This window comes from Heterodontus francisci, chromosome 5 (genome assembly GCF_036365525.1).
Source record: "Heterodontus francisci isolate sHetFra1 chromosome 5, sHetFra1.hap1, whole genome shotgun sequence".
Classification (NCBI taxonomy): Eukaryota; Metazoa; Chordata; class Chondrichthyes; order Heterodontiformes; family Heterodontidae; genus Heterodontus; species Heterodontus francisci.
This window is the reverse complement of record NC_090375.1, coordinates 18,105,993-18,132,388: the sequence shown is the minus strand read 5'-3', so window position 1 is coordinate 18,132,388 and position 26,396 is coordinate 18,105,993. Positions and strand designations below refer to the sequence as shown.

Sequence of the window (26,396 nt, the reverse complement as noted above, 5' to 3'; positions counted from 1 at the left end):
AGTTCTGCTGCTGCTGATGGCCCACAGCGCTTCATAGATGCCCAGTTTTGCACTGCTAGATCTGTTTGAAATCTATCCCATTTAGCACGGTGGTAACGTCACACAACACGATGGAGGGCATGCTTAATGTGAAGACAGGACTTTGTCTCCACAAGGACTGTGCCGTGGTCACTCCTACCAACAAGGTATCAGATGCATCTGGGGCAGGCAGATTGGTGAGGACGAGGTCAAGTATGTTTTTCTCTCTTATTGGTTCCCTCACCACCTGTATATCAAAGGAGCAGATTCATCTGCTGACATATCCATCTGGAGAGCAGGGACGAATGGGACAGTGTGAGCAATATCTACTGCAAAGATAGCCCTCAAGTGATCAGAGTCTTGACTTTGGTACAATTGCAGATTGCTCTGTATACAACAACAACAACTTGCATTTCTGCAGTTCCTTTAACATAGTAGAACGTCCCAAGGCGCTTCACCTTCACCAGAAGCATCTTTAGCACTCGGACTACAGAGATTCAAGGAAGCAGTTTACCACCACCTTCTCAAGGGCAATTAGGGATGGTCAATAAGTGCTGGCAATGCCAATGATGCTCGCATCCTCTGAAAAAATAAATAAAACTTTCAAAACAGGAATAAAAGCACACGCCCTGAAATTCATATCTTGAGAAAACGTTCGCTGAGTTTCTCCAGTCAAGTTATTGCAGATCTATAGCTGGGCCTGACTCTCAATGTGTTCCTTCTTGACACAACGTGTACTTCCAATGTCAGGCCTCCAGACTAAACCAAGGCCTTTGAGGTTACTCGGGTACTGAAATGAATCAACTTGCAGTTGGCAACAGTCCTGGAGAACGTCTTGAGATATACGTGGTAATGAAGTCATAAGTGCCGGTAATTATTTTGGATGAAAAAATTTATGGCTGGACCAGATAATAGATTCAATTCTTTTGAGGGTACTTCCCTGAACAGTCATATAACAATTTTTTAAAAACTCCCCAAATTGGAGCTTTGCATCAATATGGTAAACTTAGAACACTTAAATAAAAGCAAAATACTGCGGATGCTGGAAATCTGAAACAAAAACAAGAAATGCTGGAATCACTCAGCAGGTCTGGCAGCATCTGTGGAAAGAGAAGCAGAGTTAACGTTTCGGGTCAGTGACCCTTCTTCGGAACTGACAAATATTAGAAAAGTCACAGATTATAAACAAGTGAGGTGGGGGTTGGGCAAGAGATAACAAAGGAGAAGGTGCAGATTGGACCAGGCCACATAGCTGACCAAAAGGTCACGGAGCAAAGGCAAACAATATGCTAATGGTGTGTTGAAAGACAAAGCATTAGTACAGATTAGGTGTGAATATACTGAATATTGAACAGCAGCAAGTGCAAACCTGAAGAAAAACAACCTGAAAAAAACAGTGGGTAAGCAAACTGAACAAACTAAGATGAAATGAAATAAATGCAAAAAAAGATTGTAAAAAATGTAAAAAGGAATGTAAAAAAAAAGGAAGAAAAAATAACTAAAAATGACTAAAAATGAAAGTAAAGTGGGGGGCTGTCATGCTCTGAAATTATTGAACTCAATGTTCGGTCCGGCAGGCTGTAGTGTGCCTAATCGGTAGATGAGATGCTGTTCCTCGAGCTTGCGTTGATGCTCACTGGAACACTGCAGCAATCCCAGGACAGAGATGTGAGCATGAGAGCAGGGGGGAGTGTTGAAATGGCAAGCAACCGGAAGTTCAGGGTCCTGCTTGCGGACTGAGCGGAGATGTTCCGCAAAGCGGTCACCCAGTCTGCGCTTGGTCTCCCCAATGTAGAGAAGACCACACTGTGAGCAGCGAATACAGTATACTAGGGCGGCACAGTGGTGCAGTGGTTAGCACCGCAGCCTCACAGCTCCAGGGACCCGGGTTCGATTCCGGGTACTGCCTGTGTGGAGTTTGCAAGTTCTCCCTGTGTCTGCGTGGGTTTTCTCCGGGTGCTCCGGTTTCCTCCCACAAGCCAAAAGACTTGCAGGTTGATAGGTAAATTGGCCATTATAAATTGTCACTAGTATAGGTAGGTGGTAGGGAAATATAGGGACAGGTGGGGATGTTTGGTAGGAATATGGGATTAGTGTAGGATTAGTATAAATGGGTGGTTGATGTTCGGCACAGACTCGGTGGGCCGAAGGGCCTGTTTCAGTGCTGTATCTCTAATCTAATCACTACATTGAAAGAAGTACAAGTAAATCGCTGCTTCACCTGAAAGGAGTGTTTGGGGCCTGGGATAGTGAGGAGAGAGGAGGTAAATGGGCAGGTATTACACCTCCTGCGATTGCAAGGGAAGGTGCCCTGGGACGGGGACGAGGTGGTGGGGGTAATGGAGGAGTGGACCAGCCTGTCACCAAAAATTTAGAACCCTCAAGAAGCAAGCTAATCAAACTTATCTGGAGTTTGAAAAAATAAGCAGTTGGTTTTTGACCAGTGAATGAGGGCTCTTAAAGTACAGCTCAGTTATGAGAATCTCAGAGAAGTAATTATGTTAGAGGAATTTAAACACTCTCTCCCACTCTCCATAAAGACCCATGTAGAGGAACAGCGGGTCCAGAGAGCCCAGACTTTCTGGCCAATGAGTTCGCTTTAATTTATAAGTTGGTTTCCCAAGTGACCTTTCCAAGTCACCCCCACAAATCTGAAAAGGACAAAGGGTGGGAAGGTATAGGAGCCCAAGCAGTCCTGGGAGACAAAGGAAAGCAGGAGACACAGGGGGCCCTCCTCTAGCCAAAAAGGAATGTACAGTGAGCAAGAGTGAGACCCAGAGACCTGTGTGCTTCCATTGTAATAAAGCAAGGCATTTAAAAGCTGACTGCTGGAAACTAAAGGGAAAACCTGCAGGGTTTATCAGGGCACACCCGCTCAGTGAAGGAGGGACCCTGATGGAAAGCACAGCAGAACAAGCTGTGGCTTTAACAGCAGTAAGAGTGAGACCCAGGAAGCTTACGGCTGCGAGTAAAGGAAAATTTAACAGGATTCCTGAAGGTTATCAGGAAAGGTTTGAAAGGAAAGTAACCCCATACCCTTCGAGTGGGGCAAGCAAGCCCATAGTAATTCTCAGGGACACAGGGGCCACGAGATCCCTTTTACTGGGAAAAGGCCTGACCTTTCCCCCAGAGAGTTCACTGAACACCAGAATGGTGGTGAATGGTATTGGAGGGCAGTGTATGCCTGTACCTGTACACCAGGTGCACCTGGAGTGTGACCTAGTTTCGGGACTGGTGACTGTAGGAATTGTCCCTAGTTTGCCAATGGACAGGGTTGACCTGCTCCTAGGTAATGATCTGGTCAGGGTGAAGGTGGTAGCCCCCCCGGTGGTGAAAGAAATACCGCAGGAACAAAGAACAAAGAAAATTACAGCACAGGAACAGGCCCTTCGGCCCTCCAAGCCTGCGCCGATCCAGATCTTCTATCTAAACATGATGCCTATTTTCTAAGGGTCTGTATCTCTTTACTTCCTGCCCATTCATGTATCTGTCTAGATACATCTTAAAAGACGCTATCGTGCCCGCGTCTACCACCTCCGCAGGCAACGCGTTCCAGGCACCCACCACCCTCTGCGTAAAGAACTTTCCACGCATATTCCCCCTAAACCTTTCCCCTTTCACTTTGAACTCGTGACCCCTAGTAATTGAATCCCCCACTCTGGGAAAAAGCTTCTTGCTATCCACCCTGTCTATACCTCTCATGATTTTGTACACCTCAATCAGGTCCCCCCTCAACCTCCGTCTTCGAATGAAAATAATCCTAATCTACTCAACCTCTCTTCATAGCGAGCACCCTCCATACCAGGCAACATCCTGGTGAACCTCCTCTGCACCCTCTCCAAAGCATCTACATCCTTTTGGTAACGTGGCGACCAGAACTGCACGCAGTATTCCAAATGTGGCCGAACCAAAGTCCTATACAACTGTAACATGACCTGCCAACTCTTGTACTCAATACCCCGTCCGATGAAGGAAAGCATGCCGTATGCCTTCTTGACCACTCTATTGACCTGCGTTGCCACCTTCAGGGAACAATGGACCTGAACACCCAAATCTCTCTGTACATCAATTTTCCCCAGGAGGTCAGAGAGACAGGACGGTGGCAGGAGACAGTCTCTTGCAGAGTCCCTGAATGTGTAGTGGATCAGGTCATGATCAAACCAGCTCCACCAGAGCAGACTGAATTAGCACTGCTGGCAGATGACCAGGTCTGTCTGTCTGAGACTTTCTTTGGAAAGTTAGGAGACCCAGGGAATTAATTAAATGGATTTTCCCTTGGTGAGGCTCAGTGAGCCGACCCAGTATTGCAAGAGTTAGCACAGGCTGCCCAGTCTGAAAGTGAAGTACAGGGAGTCCCTGATTGCTACTATTTAAAGAATGAGGTACTGATGAGGAAATGGAGTTCTCCTCACAGACCTGAGAGCAATGAGTGGGCAGTAGTTCACCAGTTAATGGTGCCGCAGAGGTACCGGAGAGAAATATTAAGAAGGGCCCATGAGGCTACAGTGGCTGTACATGCTGGTATATGAAAATCCAAAGTCCGCATAAGACAGCAGTTTGACTGGCCAAAACTCCACAAAGATGTGGTGGAGTACTGCAGACGTTACCACATGTGCCCGGTTGAGGAGAAATCCCAACCTACAGTGAAACCTGCACCCCTAAGTCCTGTACCGGTGTTAGGAGGGCCCTGTGGCAGAGGGCTGGCGAACTGTAAGTGACCCCCACTGAGAACAAAGGCACGAGGCTGGAAAAAGGTTAGACAGGGAAGAGGAAAAAGTGACCAAGAGGCCAGATTAAAGTAAGTCAGGGAGGAATCTCAGATGCAAATCCCTACTGTCTGGTCAGCTAACCCCGAAAAATGTGAAAAGTTAGGTCCCACATCCTCCTACGTTAATGCAGACACTAGAAGCACCCCACCGGAGTTGCTAACAGCATTTACAGGAACCTGCAGAGACAAAGGGGGGGAAGGGCAGAGAAACCATGAGGGTGATGCCTCACCTCGCACTCACCACTGGGGAGTGCAGTAGAGTCTGCATAAATACCTGCAGGCAGGACTGTCCTCTGGGCCGAAGGAGAGATTAGCAAAGAATCCTTGTCCACAGTCAGAACCAAAGAGAACCACCCATCCCACAAAGTCCAAAGCTTTTGCATGACTCAGCAAAGCACTGAAAGACAATTCAGGATAGACCCGCCCACTACGGACTCTCCTGGAAAAAAATTACCTCAGCAGAAACAAACACTCTAGACAGCCATGGAGATGGGCAAACGGAAGGGAAACTTCCCCAAAAAAGAACCACATGTTTATTGGGAAGCTCAACGGTGGGGGTGGGGCAGTTTTAATAAGTTTTAGGATTTGTGAAAGAATGAGAGAAATGCATACTCTTTTCTGTATCTTATATTTTCTCTCGACCCTTTCAATGAAATGCGCCTTTTCTCAAACGACATTTCATTCTGCTGGGTCTGGAGGTGCCATGCTAGGCCCTTACTTGCCAAGAATGAGGCACATTAATTTTGTCATGAACACTGATTTTAAACTGTTCCTGGAGTGAAGAAAGGACTTGTTAAACAGACCAGCCGTGGCTGGAAAAGACATTTGCATATGAACTGACGGTGCTTGTAAGGACAAAGGACCATTCCCTGACACATTCAACCCACAATGGACCTTGATCACCAGGTATTGCGTCTAAGAGGAACATTCCAGAGATTGCTAAGGTGATACAATCCAAGACAGGGTCAGACCAGTTAGTCACATGACTAACCTGCTTGGCAACCTGGGGTTTTCTGAATTTATTTACTTTTATTTATTTATTTAGAGATACAGCACTGAAACAGGCCCTTCGGCCCACCGAGTCTGTGCCGACCATCAACCACCCATTTATACTAATCCTACATTAATCCCATATTCCTACCACATCCCCACCTTCTCTCAATTCCCCTACCACCTACCTATACTAGGGGCAATTTATAATGGTCAATTTACCTATCAACCTGCAAGTCTTTGGCTGTGGGAGGAAACTGGAGCACCCGGTGAAAACCCACACGGTCACAGGGAGAACTTGCAAACTCCGCACAGGCAGTACCCAGAATCGACCCCGAGTTGCTGGAGCTGTGAGGCTGCGGTGCTAACCACTGCGCCGCTAGCATGACACCGCCACACCCAGCAGAATGAAATGTCGTTTGAGAAAAGGTGCATTTCATTAAAATTGTACAAACAGTTTGAACTCAGAGTGTTTGTTTGCTCCTGGACTGAGAAGACCTCTCCTGTCTGCTCCCATCTCTTTTTCACAAGCTTCTGAATCTACTGAAGACACAAGAGAGAAAAGTCTCCGACAGCAAGCAAGGTTTAAGAATAATACTGGGCCCGAACAAAAAGCAAGATCTACCTACAATCAAGGACTCTATGTGAGCTCAAAGAACCGTTAGAAAAACTCTTCAGGTACTGCCTCAAACTTTTCTATTTATTTTTTCTTCTGTTCTTTTCTGTCTCTATTTTGCATGTGTGTGTCGCGTATGCACGCCAGCGTGGGCACGCCATGTTTTCGTAGGCGTCAACCAAATAAGAGTTTAAGTTTATTAAATTTCAATCTTTCGTCTTTCAACCTATGAAAACCTATTTGTGCAAGTTTCTTTGCCTTATAATTGGAAAGCGGTGAACAAGGATTCACCAAGGGGTAGCTCAAAACATTGCATGTTTAAAATTAAACCCTGTTACGGTAAGACCAGGTGAAGGCTGAAAGGGTCCCCTAGACATCTTCCTCACCGGGTCGTAAAAGTACCCTCAGCCGATTCCGTGTCTTTTTATACTCCACAACAATTGGCGGAGTTGGCAGGGTCACCACGAGTGGCCGGGGGACCGGATGTTCCCACCCCCCTGCCACACTAGTTTAAACCCTCCCGAGTGACGCTAGCAAACCTCGCAGCCAGGATATTTGTGCCCCTCCAGTTTAGATGCAACCTGTCCTTCTTGTACAGGTCCCATCTGTCCCTGAAGAGATCCCAATGGTCAAGAGATCTGAAACCCTCCCTTCTACACCAGCTGTTCAGTCACGTGTTTAGCTGCACTATCTTCCTATTTCTAGCCTCAATGGCACGTGGCACAGGGAGTAATCCCAAGATTACAACCCGAGAGGTCCTGTCTTTTAACTTTCTACCTAACTCCCTAAACTCCCCCTGCAGGACCTCGTCACTCTTCCTGCCTATGTCGTTGGTACCGATGTGTACAACCTCTGGCTGTTCACCCTCCCCCTTCAGAATGCCCCCTGTCCGTTCAGAGACATCCTTGACCCTGGCACCAGGGAGGCAACATACCATCCTGGAGTCTCTTTCACGTCCACAGAAGCGCCTATCTGTGCCCCTGACTATGGAGTCCCCAGGTCACAAGGTCACGAGTGGCGTCCTAGAAGCGCTAAATCTAACCCCCGTATGATGGTAATATCCTATAATATGTAGATGATTTACTTCTAGTCTCCCCCACACATTGAGGATACATGGGCGCTGTGATAGCCGCGTTGGAGGCTTTGGCAAAGCCAGCTTTAAAGTAAACCCTAAAAAAGCACAGATAGGACAAACGAAGATCCAATTTGTGGGATACAACATAGATCAGGGAAAGTGATCAATGCCTATAGATCAGAGGCGACTGACAAAATGCCCTAACCGACAAGTGTACAAGGAGTAAGAAAAGTACTGGGAATCCAGAACTACGGCTGGAATTTTATCGAGGGCTTCTCACAGATGGCAGCACCAATACAGAGCTTGGTGAAAAGGCAGGCAAACAGCCCTGGACCCCATTGAATGGGAAAAGGAGAAGGAAGAGGCATATTCTCCCCTAAAACGAGCCCTCACAACAGCACCCGCCCTGGGACAATCTGAGTTAGGTAAGCCATTCCATATATTTATCAACAAGGACAGCGGCGACTTTAGTGTAGTAGTAGCCCAGGAACATGGGGATCGGTTGAGGCCGATAGCATATTTCTCAATGAAGCAATCACCAGTAGTTTCCGAAATGCTACGAAGTGTAGTAGCAATTGACTGCGCTACACGGGCAGTCCGAGCGAGTGAGCCCATTGTACTGACAGGAGAGATCATATTGCATACGAGACACACGATAGTAGAACTGCGAAACACTGGAAGGCTGAAGACAATCTCCGACAGTAGGAGGGCCACTTGCCAAGCGGTATTGTTACCGAGAGATAAGTCAGTACAGATAATTCAGGATATGGGTAACATCAAGCGTGACGGGGTGGGGGTGTAAAAGAGGAGGTGGCATTGCATTTATCAAGGATCAATTACTGCAGTAAGGATGGATGATATCTTGAAAGGTTCCTTAAATGAGGTCATATGGGTAGAACTTAAAAACAAAAAGGGGGGAATCACTTGGATAGGCATGTACCACAGGCCTCCAAACAGTCAGGGAGAGATAGAGGAGCAGATATGTAGGCAAATCTCAAAGAGGTGTAAAAATAATAGGGTAATAATAGTTCGGGGATTTCAGGTTCCCTAATATTAACTGGGATAGTCTTAGTGCAAAAAAGCTTAAAGGGGCAGAATTCTTAAAGTGCATACAGGAAAGCTTTTTGAGCCGGCACATAGAAAGTCCTGCAAGAGAAGGGGCGGTACTGGACCTAATCCTAGGGAAAGAAGCTGGACAAGTGGTAGAAGTGTCAGTGGGGAGCATTACTAAACTAAACTCTCTAAAATTTAAGGTAGTTATGGAAAAGGGCAAAGATGGACCGGAAATAAAGTTACTGAATTGGGGGAAGGTCGATTTCAATATGATAAAACAGGATCGGGCTAAAGTGGACTGGGAGCAGCTACTTGTAAGAAAGCCTACATCAGACTAGTGGGAGACATTCAAAAAGGAAATAGTGAGAGTTCAGGGCCACCATGTTCCCGTCAATGTGAAGGGTAGGACCAACAAGTGCAGGGAACCCTGGATGGCAAGGGATATAGAGGATTGGATAAGGAAACAAAAAAGGAGGCTTATGGCAGATTCAGAGCGCTGAAGCAGCAGAGGCCCTAGAACAGTACAGAAAGTGTAGGGAATACTTAAAAAGTAATAGGAGAGAGAAGAGGGGGCATGAAAAAACACTGGCAGGCAAGATAAAGGGAAATCCCAAGGCGTTTTATAAGTATATTAAGGGCAAGAGGATAACCGGGGAAAGAGAAGGTCCCATTAGGGACCAAAGTGGCAATCTGTGTCGAGTCGGAGGACATAGGTCAGGTTTAAATGATTACTTTTCATCTGTTTTCACTATGGAAAAGGACAATTTAAGTGTAGAGAACAGGGAGGGGGATTGTGATATACTTGAACAAATTAGCATTGAAAGGGAGGAGGTATTAGAAGCTTTAGCGGGCTTAAAAGTGGATAAATTCCAAGGCCCAGATGAGATGCATCCCACATTGTTCTGTGAGGCAAGAGAAGAGACAGCAGGGGCAATGACACAAATTTTCAAATCCTCTCTAGCCATCGGAAAGGTGCCAGAGGACTGGAGGACAGCAAATGTGGTACCATTATTTAAGAAGGGTAGCAGGGATAAACCAGGTAATTACAGGCCAATGAGTATAATACCAGTGATTGGGAAACTACTGGAAAAAATTCTGAGCGACAGGATTAATCTCCACTTGGAGTGGCAGGGATAGTCAGCACGGCTTTGTCAGGGGGAGATCATGTCTAATAAACTTGATTGAATTTTTCGAGGAGGTGACTAGATGTGCAGATGAGGGTAAAGCAGTTGATGTAGTCTACATGGACTTCAGTAAGATAAGGTCCCGCATGGGAGATTGGTTAAAAAGGTAAGAGCCCATGGGATGCAGGGCAATTTGGCAAATTGGATCCAAAATTGGCTCAGTGGCAGGAAGCAGAGGGTGATGGTCAAGGGTTGTTATTGCAAATGGAAGCCTGTGACCAGAGGTGTACTGCAGGGATCAGTGCTGGGATCCTTGTTTGTAGTGTACATTAATGATTTAGATGTGAATATAGAAAGTATGATCAGTAAGTTCACAGATGACACGAAAATTGGTGGTGTCGTAAATAGTGAGGAGGAAAGCCTTAAATTACGGGACGATATAGATGGGCTGGTAAGATGGGCAGAGCAGTGGCAAATGGAATTTAATCCTGAGAAGTGTGAAGCGCAGCATTTTGGGAGGACTAACAAGGCAAGGGAATATACAATGGGTGGTAGGACCCTAGGAAGTACAGAGGGTCAGAGGGACCTTGGTGTACTTATCCATAGATCACTGAAGGCAGCAGCACAGGTGGATAAGATGGTTAGGAAGGCATATGGGATACGTGTCTTTATTAGCAGAGGCACAGAATACAAGAGCAGGGAGGTTATGATGGAGCTGTATAAAACGCTACTTAGGCCACAGCTGAAGTACTGTGCACAGTTCTGGTCGCCACACTATAGGAAGGATGTAATTGCATTGGAGAGGGTGCCAAGGAGATTCACCAGGATGTTGCCTGGGCAGGAGCATTTCGGCTATGCAGAGAGACTGGATAGGTGAGGGTTGTTTTCCTTAGAGCAGAGAAGGCTGAGGGGGGACCTGACTGATGTATACAAAATTATGAGACGCATAGATAGGTTAGATAGGAAGAAACTTTTTCCCATAGCGGAGGTGTCAATAACGAGGTGGCACAGAGTTAAGGTAAGGGGCAGGAGGTTTCGAGGGGATTTGAGGAAAAAATGTTTCACCCAGAGGATGGTTGGAATCTGGAACACACTACCTGAAGTGATGATACAGACAGGAACCCTCACAACATTTAAGAAGTATTTAGATGAGCACTTGAAACACCATAGCATACAAGGCTGCGGCCAAGTCCTGGAAAATGGGATTAGAATGGATAGGTGTTTGATGGCCAGCACGGACACGATGGGCCAAAGGACCTGTTTCTGTGCTGTATAACTCTATGACTAATTCCGCTGGTGGGATCCTAGACATAGGGGAAGTGCATGAGTGTACAGGCGACACAAACACCGAAAATCCTAGTGGGATACTTGATGATCCCTTGGACGAGGTGGACCTCACCCTGTTCATGGACGGGTTATGTCGATATATGGACGGACTCCCCAGAACAGGATGGGCTGTGGTAGATATGATAAGAGATGTCCTAGCAAAAGGAAGTCTCCCCGAGGATTATCCGCTCAGGTGGCAGAACAGACAGCCCTCACTGAAGCCTTGAAGTTAGAGGAGGGTCAGACCGTGAACATATATACTGATAACCGATATGCTTTTGGGGTAGTCCATGATTACATGATGACATGGATTAGACGGAGTATATAACCTCTAGTGGAGACATATACAACAGAAGGAAATTGTCAGACGATTAGTTGAGGCTGCCCAACGGCCCAAACAAGCTGCATAGTGAAGGCTAAGGCATCAAATGATACAGGATGATGTACAGAGGGGAAAAGCTATGATGGATCAAGCAGCCAAATCTGCTGAGAAAGTGAGCAACCGAATGAGTGGCAGGACGTAGGGTAAAAGCAGAGGAAGTGAGGGTAAAAGCAGAGGAAGTGAGGGTAAAAGCAGTACAGGCAGAAGGCAGTCCACATGAGAGGGAAGACTGGAACAAAGCAGGTGCAGTTGAAGGAAAAGCCGGCATATGGAGGAGGGACAGGCGAATGGTAGCGCTCGAGTGCATACGACAGAGCCACCTGCAGCTATATCACAGAAATCAGCACTCAGGGTGCAAAGCTCTGCTAGGAGGCCTTGAACAATGCTGGTGGTGACCAGGCATGGGACAAGATGTTGCAAAACACTGCCAGAATATAATGAAGGGAAAGCCGTAAAGATAAAATTATCTCACCAGCCGAGGTCAAAAGGGCCCTGGGAACACCTCCAGGTGGACTTTACAGGGCCACTGCCTTCGAGAAGAGGCAAGACTTATTGTCCAGTCATGAGAGATCACTTCACAAGATGGCATGAGGCTTTTGCGACTAAGAATTGCTCAGCCAATACAGTTGCATGAATATCTGTCGAGGAAATAATACCTAGATGGCATGTACCTTTGCAAGTAGACTCCGAACAGGGAACACATTTCACAGAAAAGTTATCAGACAGATATGTGCCTGGATGGGTACAAAATAGAAATTTAACATCCCACAGAACCATCGAAAAACTACAGCACAGAAAGAGGCCGTGCCGGTCGGAAAAACAAAATAGCTGCCCAATCTAATCCCACCTTCCAGCACTTGGTCCATAGCTTTGCCAGTTACAGCACTTCAGGTGCATGTCCAGGTACCTTTTAAAAGAATTGAGGGTTTCTGCCTCCACCACCATTCCTGGCAGTGAATTCCAGACACCCACTACCCTCTGGGTGAAAAAGCTTTTCCTCGTGCCCCTTCCAATCCTTCTAACAATCGTTTTAAATCTGTGCCCCCTGGTAATTGACTTCTCGCTTGAGGAAACGGGTCCTTCCTATCTAATCTATCTCGGTCCCTCATAATTTTGTACACCTCTATTAAGTCACCTCTCAGCCTCCTCTGTTCTAAGGAAAACATCCCTAGCCTATCCAATCCTTCCTCATAGCTGCAACTTTCGAGCCCCGGCACCATTCTTGTAAATCTCCTCTGCTCTCTCTCCACAGCAATTAAGTCCTTTCAGTAATGTGATGACCAGAACTGTAGAAAATACTCCAACTGTGGCCTAACCAGCAGTTTACACAGTTCCAGCATTACATCCCAACTTTTGTATTCTCTGCCTTGGCCAATAAAGGAAAGCATTCCATATGCCTTCTTCACCACTTTATCTACCTGTCCTGCCACCTTCAGGGACCTGTGGACATGCACTCCAAGGTCTCTCACTTCTTCCACCACTCTCAACATTCCCCGTTTAATGAGTATTCCCTCGCTTTATTTGCCCACCCCAAATGCATTGCCTCCCACTTTTCTGGATTGAATTCCGATTGCCACTTTTCCGCCCACTCAACCAAACCAGTGATATCATTCTGGAGTCTACGGCTATCCTCTTCACTATCAACCACACGGCCAATTTTTCTGTCATCTGCAAATTTCCCAATCATGCCTCCCACGTTTAAGTCCAAATCATTAATATATACCACAAACAGCAAGGGACCCAACACTGAGACCTGTGGAATGCCACTGGAAACAGCGTTCCAAGAACAAAAACATCCGTCGACTACTACTCTTGGTTTCCTGTCCCGGAGCCAATTTGGGATCCAACTTGTCACATTCCCCTGTATCCCATGGGCTTTCATTTTACTGACCAGTCTGCCATGTGGGAACTTGTCAAATGCCTTACTCAAGTCCATGTCGACAACATCCATTGCACTACCCTCCTCAATCCTTCTTGTTACTTCCTCAAAAAACTCAATTAAGTTAGTAAGACATGACCTTCCCCTAACAAATCCATGCTGACTATCCCAGATTAATCCGTGCCTTTCTAAGAGGCAGTTTATCCTGTCTCTCAGAATAGATTCTAACAAGTTACCCACCACCAAGGTCAGACTGACCGGCCTATAATTATTTGGCCTATCCCTCACACCCTTTTTAAACAATGGTATAATGTTCACTGCCTCAGGTCCAGTACACCTACTCAGCATCTATGCTCCAACACTGCTCCCCACCTGAAGCTAAAGACCAGTTCTACAAGGAACTTCATATATCATTAGTAGCATCCCCAATACCGAACACCTGTTCCTCTGGGGGACTTTAATGCCAGGGTTGGGGCCGACCATGACTCATGGCCCTCCTGCCTTGGGCGCTATGGCATTGGAAGGATGAATGAGAATGGACAAAGATTGGTTGAGTTGTGTACCTACTATAACCTCTGCATCACCAACTCATTCTTTCATACGAAACCCTGTCACCAGGTTTCTTGGAGGCACCCAAGATCATGTCGTTGGCACCAGCTGGACCTCATCGTCACAAGGCAAGCCTCTATAAACAGTGTTCAAATCACACGCAGCTTCCACAGTGCGGACTGCGACACCAACCACTCCCTGGTGTGCAGCAAGGTTAGACTCAAACCAAAGAAGCTGCATCACTCCAAGCAGAAGGGCCGCCCGCGCATCAACACTAGCAGAATTTCTCATCCACAGCTGTTACATAAGTTTCTAAATTCACTTGAAAAAGCCCTTCAAAACACTCTTCCAGGGGTTGCAGAGACCAAGTGGGCCCACATCATAGACGCCATCTATGACTCAGCATTGACCACCTATGGCAAACGTGTGAAGCGGAATGCAGACTGGTTTCAATCTCACTTTGAACAGCGGGAACCTCTAAGCCGCTAAGCGCATTGCACTGCTGAACTACAAGAAAGCCCCCAGCGAGTTAACATCCGCAGCACTTAAAGCAGCCAGAAGCACTGCACAAAGAACAACCAGGCGCTGTGCAAATGACTACTGGCAACATCTATGCAGTCATATTCAGCTGGCCTCTGACACACATCAGAGGCATGTATGATGGCATTGAGAGAGCTTTTGGGCCAACCATCAAGAAGATCGCCTCCTTCAAATCTAAGTCAGGGGACACAATCACTGACCAATGCAAGCAAACGGACCGCTGGGTGGAGCACTACCTAGAACTGTACTCCAGGGAAAATGTTGACACATGAGACCGCCCTCAATGCAACCCAGTCTCTGCCAGTCATGGATGTGCTGGACGAACAGCCAACAAAATCGGAATTCAGTGATGCCATTGATTCTCTAGCCAGCGGAAAAGCCCCTGGGAAGGACGGCATTACCCCTGAAATAATCAAGAGTACCAAGCCTGCTATACTTTCAGCACTGTATGAACTGCTTTGCCTGTGCTGGGACAAGGGAGCAGTACCACAGGACACGCGTGACGCCAATATCACCACCCTCTATAAGAACAAAGGTGACCGCGGTGACTGCAACAACTACCATGGAATCTCCCTGCTCAGCATAGTGGGGAAAGTCTTTGCTCGAGTCGCTTTCAACAGGCTCCAGAAGCTGGCTGAGTGCGTCTACTCTGACGCACAGTGTGTCTTTCGAGCAGAGAGATCCGCCATTGACATGCTGTTCTCCCTTCGCCAGCTACAGGAGAAATGCCGTGAACAACAGATGCCCCTCTACGTTGCTTTCATTGATCTCACCAAAGCCTTTGACCTCGTCAGCAGACGTGGTCTCTTCAGACTACTAGAAAAGATCGGATGTCCACCAAAGCTACTAAGCATCATCACCTCATTCCATGACAATATGAAAAGCACAATTCAGCATAGCGGCGTCTCATCAGACCCCTTTCCTATCCTGAGTGGTGTGAAACAGGGCTGTGTTCTTGCACCTACACTGTTTGGGATCTTCTTCTCCCTGCTGCTCTCACATGCATTCAAGTCTTCAGAAGAAGGAATTTTCCTCTACACAAGATCAAGTGGCAGATTGTTCAACTTTGCCCGTCTTAGAGCAAAGCCCAAAGTACGGAAAGTCCTCATCAGGGAACTCCTCTTTGCTGACGATGCTGCTTTAACATCTCACACTGAAGAGTGTCTGAAGAGACTCATCCACAGGATTGCAGCTGCCTGCAACAAATTTGGCCAAACCATCAGCCTCAAGAAAACGAACATCATGGGACAGGACGTCGGAAATGCTCCATCCATCAACATCGGCGACCACGCACTGGAAGTTCACCTACCTCAAGAGTTCACCTACCTAGGCTCAACTATCACCAGTAACCTGTCTCTCGATGCAGAAATCAACAAGCGCATGGGAAAGGCTTCCACTACTCTGTCCAGACTGACCAAGAGAGTGTGGGAAAATGGCGCACTGACACGGAACACAAAAGTCCGAGTGTATCAAGCCTGTGTCCTCAGTACCTTGCTCTACGGCAGCGAGGCCTGGACAACGTATGTCAGCCAAGAGCGACATCTCAATTCATTCCATCTTCGCTGCCTCTGGAGAATCCTCGGCATCAGGTGGTAGGACCATATCTCCAACACAGAAGTCCTCGAGGCGGCCAACATCCCCAGCATATACACCTTACTGAGCCAGTTGCCAGCGATTGCCAGAGCTGGCGGGCAGCCATAAAGGCGGGGCTAAAGAGTGGCAAGTCGAAGAGACTTAGCAGTTGGCAGGAAAAAAGACAGAAGCGTAAGGGGAGAGCCAACTGTGTAACAGCCCCGACAACCAATTTTATCTGTAGCACCTGTGGAAGAGTCTGTCTCTCTAGAATTGGCCTTTATAGCCACTCCAGGTGCTGCTTCAAAACCACTGACCACCTACAGGCGCTTACCCATTGTCTCCCAAGACAAGGAGGCCAAAGAATGTTCGCAGACCTCCAATCATCAGGTACCTCTCGTGTATCAAATGAGGATTTGAAGATGATCCTCAGTACATCCGCTATTTCCTCCCTGGCTTCCTTTAACAACCTGGGATGTAATCTATCTGACCCTGGCGATTTATCCACTTTCAAGGATGTCACACCCTCTAGTACTTCCTCTCTCATTATGTTTATCATATCTAATATTTCACACTACTCCTCTTTAACTACAACGTCTACATCAACCCTCTTCTTTGTGAAGACAGAGCCAAAAAACTCATTAAGAACCCTGCCCACATCTTCTGCATCCACGCATCGTTTCCCTTGTCCATCTCTGATAGGCCCTACCCTTTCCTTATTTATCCTCTTGCTCTTAATGTACTGATAAAACATATTTGGGTTTTCCTCGATTTTACCTGCCAATAATTTTTCATGTCCTCTCTTTGCTTTTCTAATTTCCTTTTTTACTTCACCCCTGCACTTTCTATACTCCTCTTGGCTTTCTAAAGTATTACGATTTTTGTGATCGTCATAAGCTTTCTTTTTCTGCTTTAACTTACCCTGTAAGCTTCTAGATAATCACGGGGCTCTAGATTTGGCCGTACCACCCTTTGTTTTTGTGGGGACATGCCTACACTGTAGTATGTCGCTTTTGAATGCCTCCTACTGGTTTGCCACTGATTTTCCTTCAAGTAGCTGTATCCGGTTCACTTTCACCAAGTCACCACTCAGTTTTGTAAAATTTGCCTTCCCCCAGTTTAGAACTTTTACTCCGGTTTTATCTTTGAACTTTTCCATGATTATGCTGAAATTTACTGTGTTATGATCACTATCTCTAAAATGGTCACCCACTGCTACTTCCTCCACTTGCCCAGCTTCATGACTGAAGATTAAATCTAGAATTGCGCCCCCTCTCTTTGAGCTTGTCACGCGCTAGCTAAAGAAGTTCTCCTGAACGTAGTTCAAGAATTTTGTCCCCTCTGTGCTCTTCACACTGTTGTATCCCAGTTGATATTGGGGTAGTTGAAATCCCTAACTATTATTGCCCTCTCGTTTTTGCACTCGGAAATTTATCCACGTATTTGTTCTTCTACCTCCCTCTCACTATTTGGGGGTCTATAGTACACACCTAGTAGTGTGGCTGCCCCTTTTGTATTTCTGAGCTCCACCCATATGGCCTCATTTGATTATTCATTTTGCATATCATCCCTCCTCACAGCTATTATTGATTCCTTAACTAATAATGCAACACCCCCTCCTTTTTATCTCCTTCTCTATCCCGCCTGAAAACTCTATATCCAGAGATGTTGAGTTACCATTCTTGCCCCTCCTTCAGCCAAGTTTCCATTATAGCAACGATATCATGTTGCCATGTGTCTATCTGTGCCCTCAGCTCATCGGCTTTATTTACTATATTCCTTGCATTTAAATAAATACCCTTTAACACTGCCAAATTCCTGTGCTGAACACTTTTTCACCTTTGCTGCTTCCGTCTTTCAGAGTCACTCACTAATTTTCTGCCTCCTTTCCCTGTCCTGAAATTATCCCATTTGAAACTGCGCTCAGGTTCCCATCCCCCTCCCAAGCCAGTTTAAACCATCCCCAACAGCACTCGCAAACCATCCTGCAAGGATATTTGTCCCAGACTGTTGAGGCTTGTACAAATCCCACCTTCCTCAGAACCGGTCCCAATGCCCCAGAAATCTGAAGCCCTCCCTCCTGCACCATCTCTCCAGCAACGCATTTATCTGGTGTATTTTCCTATTTCTATACTCACTAGCATGTGGCCTTGGGAGTAATCCGGAGATTACTACCTTTGAGGTCCTGCTTGCTAATCTTGTTCCTAACCCCCTAAACTCAGCCTGCAGGACCTCATCCCTCCTTCTATATCATTAGTAGCAATATGGATCATGACCTCTGGCTGTACACCCTCGCCCTCCAGAGTTCAGGCATGGTCGAAAGGATGAACCGCACTCTCAAGACATCATTAGCAAAGGCCATAGCTGAGACTGGCACGGGCTGGACAGACTTAGTACCTGGTATCCTGATGAGACAAAGGGCAACACCTAACCAGACTATGTGACTGACACCATTTGAACTGATCACCAGACGGGCAATACAGTTGCCCAAAGGGACGTGTATCGGGAGTGAGGATATAGGCCCAGCAAAGGATAGGGTCAAGAGATTTGTAAAAGAACTGTCTCAACAATTACATGGATTAAGACAAAGTCAGAGACAGACAGGTAATTGAGGATTTAGAACAGGATAGTAGAGGAGAGCAAGGTGAAGTACAGTAGTAGGAGGTAAAGTGATGGTCAGGGTATTACCAGCTAAACCCAGACTAGCACAGAGATGGCAGGGACCAAATGAGGTCCTCCTCACCAGTGATACTTGCGCTTACATAGGTATGAGAGGTAAAGGGAGGTGGAAACATTGGACGCAACTTAAAAGGTATAAGGAACTAATAAGGACTAACCGGTGACGTCCGGGAAATTCGCACGTGCTTGCCATCACAGGACGATTGCCTTGAGGATATTAATAACCCACGGAATACTCCACGGACACCCAGACGTTAAGTGCGCCAACACAGACATGGACGGTTCTCCGCGACTGATATACATGTGCTGTGTAGACAAGGGTATCTGAACACAACCAAGGGGGTGCAGATACGTATGGGTTGCACCACAGGTACTATAACTTTCACTGGGGCCGTGGGAAAACATGAGAACGGACGACATTGCATGGATGGCACCAGGGTCGTTGCCGGAGAATGCATGGCCATTCTATGTGTCAGAAGAGGTCTTAACATCCAACAACCTACAAGTATGCACACTTGTATTGAATAAACCTTTGCTTGTTTGCACCCTCAGCTGTCGCCATGTCGAGTGTCTTTTGATGTTCCACAACATATACCAAGCTTCAACCTTGGATCAATGTTACCATTCTCACCTCTGAGTCACAAAGTCATGGATTGAAGCAACACCCCAGGCATTTGAGCACATAATCAAGGCTGGCACATCAGTGCTTACTAAAGGAGCGCTGTGTTGTTGTCGGCCTTGCCTTTTGCATGAAACGTTCAACAAAGTCTTCATCTGAATATGGGAGTTTATCTGTTTCCTGGCCATGATTTATCTCAAAACCAAAATCACCAAAAACAGAAGAAGTTAGGTCACAGATCAGCCATGATCTCACTGAATGCCAGAACAGGCTTGAATGGGCTAAATGGCTTCCTCCTGTTCCGATGATCTGGAAGTTTATCTCATTACTACTTGTGGGATCTTACTGTGCACTTTGGGACATCCTAGGCCATTGAGATACTGTACAAATGCAAACTCTTTCTTGCTTTTGTTACCTCCCACTTGCAAGCCCATTCAAGCAGTGTAACTGAACTGGAAAAGAGCTATTTTCAGCTGACTAAAAGTCACCCCATAATCCATTGCAAGTCCAAATCAGTTATCTTTGACATTTGCCATGAACAGCACAAAGGGAGCTTGGTAAAGGCGATGTCTGTGTGAAGAGCAGGTTGGCTTCTCCAATAAGGAATCAACTTAAATTTCGATTAGAGAAGCCAATCTCAAAGGAAAAGCAAAGCTGTTATTTGAAGGGCAGACAGAGGTCGAACCTCCACTTCATTTCTTCAAGCTGCCCAAACTTCAAAACAGCACACTTAGTTAGACAATTAAACCTTTTCTATTTATGAAATCATCCATCCTAGCAATCTCACACAGAAGCACTGCTAATTTAGTAAAAAAAAATGAGGCAGTTCTGTAACGTGAGCTCACGGTCACTGAGTGAAGACTGTTGAAACTATTTCAGTGAGGACGCATCACAGACAGCACACAGAGAAGATTTGAATCCCATCATTTGAAACTGTGGCTGAATTTGGCCACCTTCGGATTTTTCTGGACAACGGGCCCATTTTCGGGTTGTCAGCTCGATCGCTGCAGCAGCAAGGTTGCCAGAGGGAATTGGATTGTTATCTGAAAAGGAAGCATGCACAGGGCTTTGGGAAGAAGGCCACGCAGTGGCACTAGGTACACTGCTCTTTCGGACAGCCAGCACAGACATGATGGGCCGAATGGCCTCCTTCTGTGCTGCAACTATTTTTTGATTCTGAGAGACGTAAAATTAAGTGGGCCCCTCTAGGATCACCATCCAATTAGCGGGTTGAGGAGGCAGGAAGGTGATTCAGCATGTGCAACTGCAAGGGCGGCTTGCAGTCTTCGCTGTGTATGCGGTGAGAGTGCTGCTGAAATGAATGGCACGAGGCAGGGCGCCATCCTCCTTGGCACCAGCACTATTATTTACTTCAATCAGCAGGAGACAATAATGAAATTGCAAGCCTCTGCCTCCAGATGACCTCAGGCTTTCCAATTTGCACCTTTAATGGGTAGATTGCATTTTATTTTCATGGCACACTGACCTCCTGCTGTGTACTCACCTCCTGTGAGTTGATGAGCTACAGACACAGCAGGAGTCCCATGCGCCGCTGGTAAAATTCCATTGTCATGAAAAAATTGCTGTTAATTGCTTTCTAAACAACCTAATTGACTTCCCACCACTGACCGGCGGGTTCTCAACATCGCATTGAGCCTGCCCCTGGGAAAAACGGCCAGAAGCAGTAACACTAAAATAAAAGCAAAATACTGCGGATGCTGGAAATCTGAAATAAAAACAAGGAATGCTGGAACCACCCAGCAGGTCCGGCAGCATCCGTGAAAAGAGAAGCAGAGCCAACGCCCCGATGAAGGGTTCCGATGAAGGGTCACTGACCCGGGGCGTTGGCTCTGCTTCTCTTTTCACGGGTGCTGCCAGACCTGCTGGGTGGTTCCAGCATTTCTTGTTTTTATTTCAGAAGCAGTAACACATTGGCAAACCAGCACAATGCAGCTTTTCTAATTTTTCTTGCCGCAGGCCTCCAAGGGCCTGGTAAAATACCCCCTTAGCTATCCAAGGCCAGACAGGACAGCGTGGTAATTCACTGTACCATCCTGGTCCCCTTTTTATTTTTTTTTAATGTGAAGACAGTGGTCATTCTAATCTACTCTATTGGGACAAAAACAATTTTTGATGAATGATTACAATAATGCTCAGTTTTAAAAGTAAACATCATTCATTTCCAACGATCATCGTATCTCGAACGGAAACTTAAATAAACATATTACTTTTTTGGATCACATTAGCATGATTCAAACCTAGATTACTGAAATGTTCTGTGGGTGTATGCAATGAGGGGCTAAATCTGATTTTCACTAAATTGTGCTTATATGGATGATTGGTTAATAGACTCATTCTATTAAATGCCATGTTCATTTTAATTATTTAACACAGAATTCTGAAAGCATGTTGTCCAGTGCCATTCTGAATTATCTGTTTTCTATTGCAAGCACGTAACTGAATGTTCTGGCTTTAGACAATGTGGGGCATACCACAAATACTTACCTTAAATCAGGCTTACACAGATGCCAATGCTTAAAAGTTTATACAGCAATTCTTTAGAGTGAAGTTTAGAGAATACAAACAAATATCAAAAACATTTTGACTCAGACAGTAAAAAAAATCAATAGTTACGCTGCTTAATCATTGTACACGACAGGTAGAGAACTGTAAACACAATAAGGTATTCCACTGAGAAAACAACAAATCTTTGGGGAAAAAAGCTGATTCATGGCAGACAAAGTAAACTCTAATTTCAGTGACTTCCCTTATAAAGAGTTAGGCCAATTCTCCTGTACAGGCAATAAACTTTTACACGTTCCAGCTGCACATACCTGGGGCTTTGGCACAAGTTTTTATTGATCCCATGGTCCCCGAAACACATTTTACCAATGATGTGCTACAGTACTTCAACTCAACATTTTGGATAGAACCCTCCAGAGTTGGCAATGGATTCTGGGATTTCACACCTAATAAAAGAAAATTGCAAATAAAGTAGTCTGCAGTATTTAAATAATCAGAACTTTTAAAATAGAGGAGTTATTTCTCAACACTTAAGATATTTAATTTTCTACAGACAACAATTTGGTACAAAGATGTATTGGGAAGCTTTATACAGAACACAAAGTGCAGATAAAGAGAGAAAAATATGTACCAATACGACCCACTTATGATCATTTTGGAAAATACATCAAGCAACTGTTTTTATCTTCAAAACTGCAACATTATATACAGACTCGCAAACAAAATAAACTGTCAAATTATGAATGATGGTTAAAGATAACGACAAATGTTTAATCCCAGGTTACATGGCAATAAAATCCAGCAGTAGCTTCGGGTGCATTTACCCTGCACCATCCTTTCGCTCTGCCACTTGGCAGTGCAAATTTGTGCTCAAGGTGCAGTGCAACCCGATTCTGGAAGCTGCAGTCTCGCACTATTTTGCTTTGACACAGTGTGGTGGTCACGCCTGGTTTACAAAGTGCTCCAGTGGGCCACTGCACTTCTTGAAATGACCTTGGGTCAAGTTAAATGTTTAATGCAGTTGCTTCTACCCACTAAACACTCAACTTCTAACTGTTGGAAAAGAGCTTGTGCGTACATGTATCCAAACCTGCACAGAACTTTCCTCAACGAGACATCAGTGTTCCAGCTAGGCAGGAGCCAGGCAATATAAACAGGGTTCCGCCTGGCTAGAAGTAGGTGCACCCTAACTGTCAGAAAACAAGCATACCATCAATCCAAACTAGTGAACTCTGCTACAAACCTCACTTACCTATACAGTCTTAACAAACCCGTAACAATTCACAACAGTACGGTGTCTGTACTGAGCTACCACTGCTCAATATATTTGAGTGGATATATGATAATGACTTGAAAGACACAAAGGGTCTTTTGCATTGGTTTGTAATATATAGTACGGAGCAATGGTAATTGGTTTAAGGATGAAGGCCCACATTGAAGTAGCTTCTACCGAATTTATACTTGACATTTTTTTTTTTTAGCAAGTTACCATTATCCTTATTTCAGTATTCAGTATTGCTCTACCAATATTGCAAAATACAATGAACAACAACTTTTGTCCTCAGAACTGCAACAGACTCTTAAAGAAAAAAATTTAATAAAGATATTAAAGAGTGTTTACATTTTTTGAGGGCCATATCTAATCTCAGTAAAGCAATTGTAAATTTAAATCTGTGCTTCTGGAAAGTGCAGTCTGAAGTCCACATAGTTGCAGCCTTGAGAGGTCTTGAGTTGCAGTTTTTTTTTTTACAGTGACCACAAACTTCCTCCTAAATTCAACAAGCTTACTTAGTTAATAAAGCACTTAATGTATCTGTACATATGGTTACTTTGTTAACCATTTACTTTATTCATTTACCCTTTGCCTTACCTGGCTACTGATTATATACAGCTATGAGGTTTAGACTAGTTCTCTTTTTTTAAAAAAACATACGGATAGAAAAACTAGTAATGAAAATGTCTCTTCATAGAAACATAGAAAATAGGAGCAGGAGTAGGCCATTCGGCCCTTCGAGCCTGCTCCGCCATTCATTACGATCATGGCTGATCATCCAACTCAGTAGCCTGTTCCCACTTTCGCCCCATACCCTTTGATCCCTTTAGACCCAAGGGCTTTATCTAACTCCTTCTTGAAAACATACAATGTTTAGGCCTCAACTGCTCTCCGTGGTAGCGAATTCCACAGGCTCACCACTCTCTGGGTGAAGGAATTTCTCCTCATCTCAGTCCTGAAAGGTTTACCCCGTATCTTTAGACTATGACCCCTGGTTCTGGACTCCCCCACCATCGGGAACATCCTTCCTGCATCTATACTGTCAATTCCGGTTAGAATTTAATAGGTTTCTTTGAGATGCCCCCTCACTCTTCTGAACTCCAGCAAATATAATCCTAACCGACTCAATCTCTCCTCATACTTCAGTCCTGCCATCCCAGGAATCAGTCTGGTAAATCTTCGCTGCACTCCCTCTGTAGCAAGAACATCCTTCCTCAGATAAGGAGACCAAAATTGCACACAATATTCCAGGTGTGGCCTCACCAAGACCCTGTATAATTGCAGCAAGACATCCCTGCTCCTGTACTCGAATCCTCTCGCTATGAAGGCCAACATACCATTTGCCTTTTTTACTGCCTGTTGGACCTGCATGTTTACCTTCAGCGATTGGTGTACGAGAATACCCAGGTCTCGCTGCATATTCCCCTCTCAAAGTTTATAGCCGTTCAGATAATAATCTGCCTTCCTGTTTTTGCCACCAAAGTGGATAACCTCACATTTATCCACATTATACTGCATCTGCCATGCATTAGCCCACTCACTCAACTTGTCCAAATCACCTTGAAGCCTCTCTGCATCCTCCTCACAACTCACCCTCCCAACCAGTTTTGTGTCATCTGCAAATTTGGAGATATTACATTTATTTCCCTCATCTAAATCATTAATGTATATTGTGAATAGCTGGGGTCCGAGCACCGATCTCTGCAGTACCCCACTAGTCACTGCCTGCCATTCGGAAAAAGACCCATTTATCCCTACTCTTTGTTTCCTGCCCGCCAACCAATTTTCTATCCATCGCAAGTGAGAAGTTCTGGGCACCACAGCTTAGGAAGGATATAATGGCCTTGGAGGGTGTGCAACGTAGGTTTACAAGAATAATACCTGGACTACAGGGGTTAAGTTACAAGGAGAAATTATACAAAATAGGCCTGTTTTCGCTAGAATTTAGAAGGTTAAGGGGTGATCGGATCGAAGTCTTCAAGATATTAACCAGAAAAGACAGGCTAGATAAAGACAAGCTATTTCCGCAGGTTGGAGATTCTAAAACTAGGGGGCATAGTCTAAAAATTAGGACCAGACCGTTCAGGAGAGATGTTAGGAAGCACTTCTTCATGCAAAGGGTGGTAGAGGTTTGGAACTCTCTCCCACAAACAGCAGTTGAAGCTAGAACAGTAGTTAATTTTAAATCTGAGATAGATTTTTGTTAAGCAAAGATATTAAGGGATATGGGCCAGAGGCAGGTATATGGAGTTTGGCCACGGATCAGCTATGATCTTATGTGGGACTTTGTCGAAAGCCTTCTGAAAGTCCAAATAAATGACATCCACTGGCTCCCCCTCATCAACTCTACTGGTTACATCCTCGAAGAATTCTAGTAGATTTGTCAAGCATGATTCCCCTTTCATAATTCCATGCTGACTCTGCCCGATTCTACCACTGTTCTCTAAGTAAAAGCAAAATACTGCGGATGCTGGAAATCTGAAACAAAAACAAGAAATGCTGGATTCACTCAGCAGGTCTGGCAGCATCTGTGGAAAGAGAAGCAGAGTTAACGGTTTCGGGTCAGTGACCCTTCTTCTTGTTTTTGTTTTTGTTTGTTTTTGTACTGTTCTCTAAGTGCTCTGCTATAAAATCTTTGATAATGGACTCTAGAATTTTCCCCACTACCAACGTCAGGCTGACTGGTCTATAATTCCCTGTTTTCTTTCTACCTCCCTTTTTAAATAGTGGGGTTACATTAGCTACCCTCCAATCTGTAGGAACTGTTCCAGAGGCTATAGGAATCTTGGAAGATGACCACCAATGCATCCACTATTTCTGGGGCCACTTCCTTAAGTATTCTGGGATGCATACCATCAGGCCCTGGTGATTTATCGGCCTTCAATCCCATCAATTTCCCCAACGCCATTTCTCTACTAATACTGATTTATTTCAGTTCCTCTCTCTCACTAAGCCCTGTGTTCCCCTACACTTCACTAGGGTAGGAACTGGTATGTGTTGCACCAGTTTTTCAGGTATAAATAAAAGAGCAGTGGGACAGTCTGCAGAATCAATAATTAAAAAGCGAATTTTTCCTCAATGATTATAAAAAATATTGCACAGTCGTAATTAGCAAACAGATGCAGAAATATTTACAATGAAAACTCTAGCAGAGAATAAGAACTTTTCATAAAAAATAGGTTAACTATATTCACAAGACAGAATATTAATACTTAAAGCCTAAAAATGCTCCTGCCCCAAATAATCAGTCGCACTTTTTTAATGTAAATAACTGATACAATCCACAGAGTTTGCCTCACTTGTGCTATATACATCAGACATACATGCACTGTAAAAGTATGATTTTACCATCAGCTACTTTCATTTTAGACAATAAGCTTCTAAATACACTGTCTCCAAATGCAATGTCT

At 45.2% G+C, this 26,396-nt stretch overlaps 1 protein-coding gene across 11 annotated transcripts in view; it reads right to left on the bottom strand.

The window, feature by feature from the left end:
- Positions 1 to 26,396, bottom strand: part of LOC137369760 (intermembrane lipid transfer protein VPS13B-like) — a 1,379,747-nt gene that overhangs the window by 869,382 nt on the left and 483,969 nt on the right. For all 11 annotated transcript variants that reach the window (XM_068031175.1, XM_068031176.1, XM_068031169.1 and 8 more), the window contains one exon: positions 22,025 to 22,159. In XM_068031175.1, coding sequence (XP_067887276.1) covers positions 22,025 to 22,159 — 135 coding nt within the window. The remainder of the gene's footprint in view (positions 1 to 22,024; positions 22,160 to 26,396) is intronic.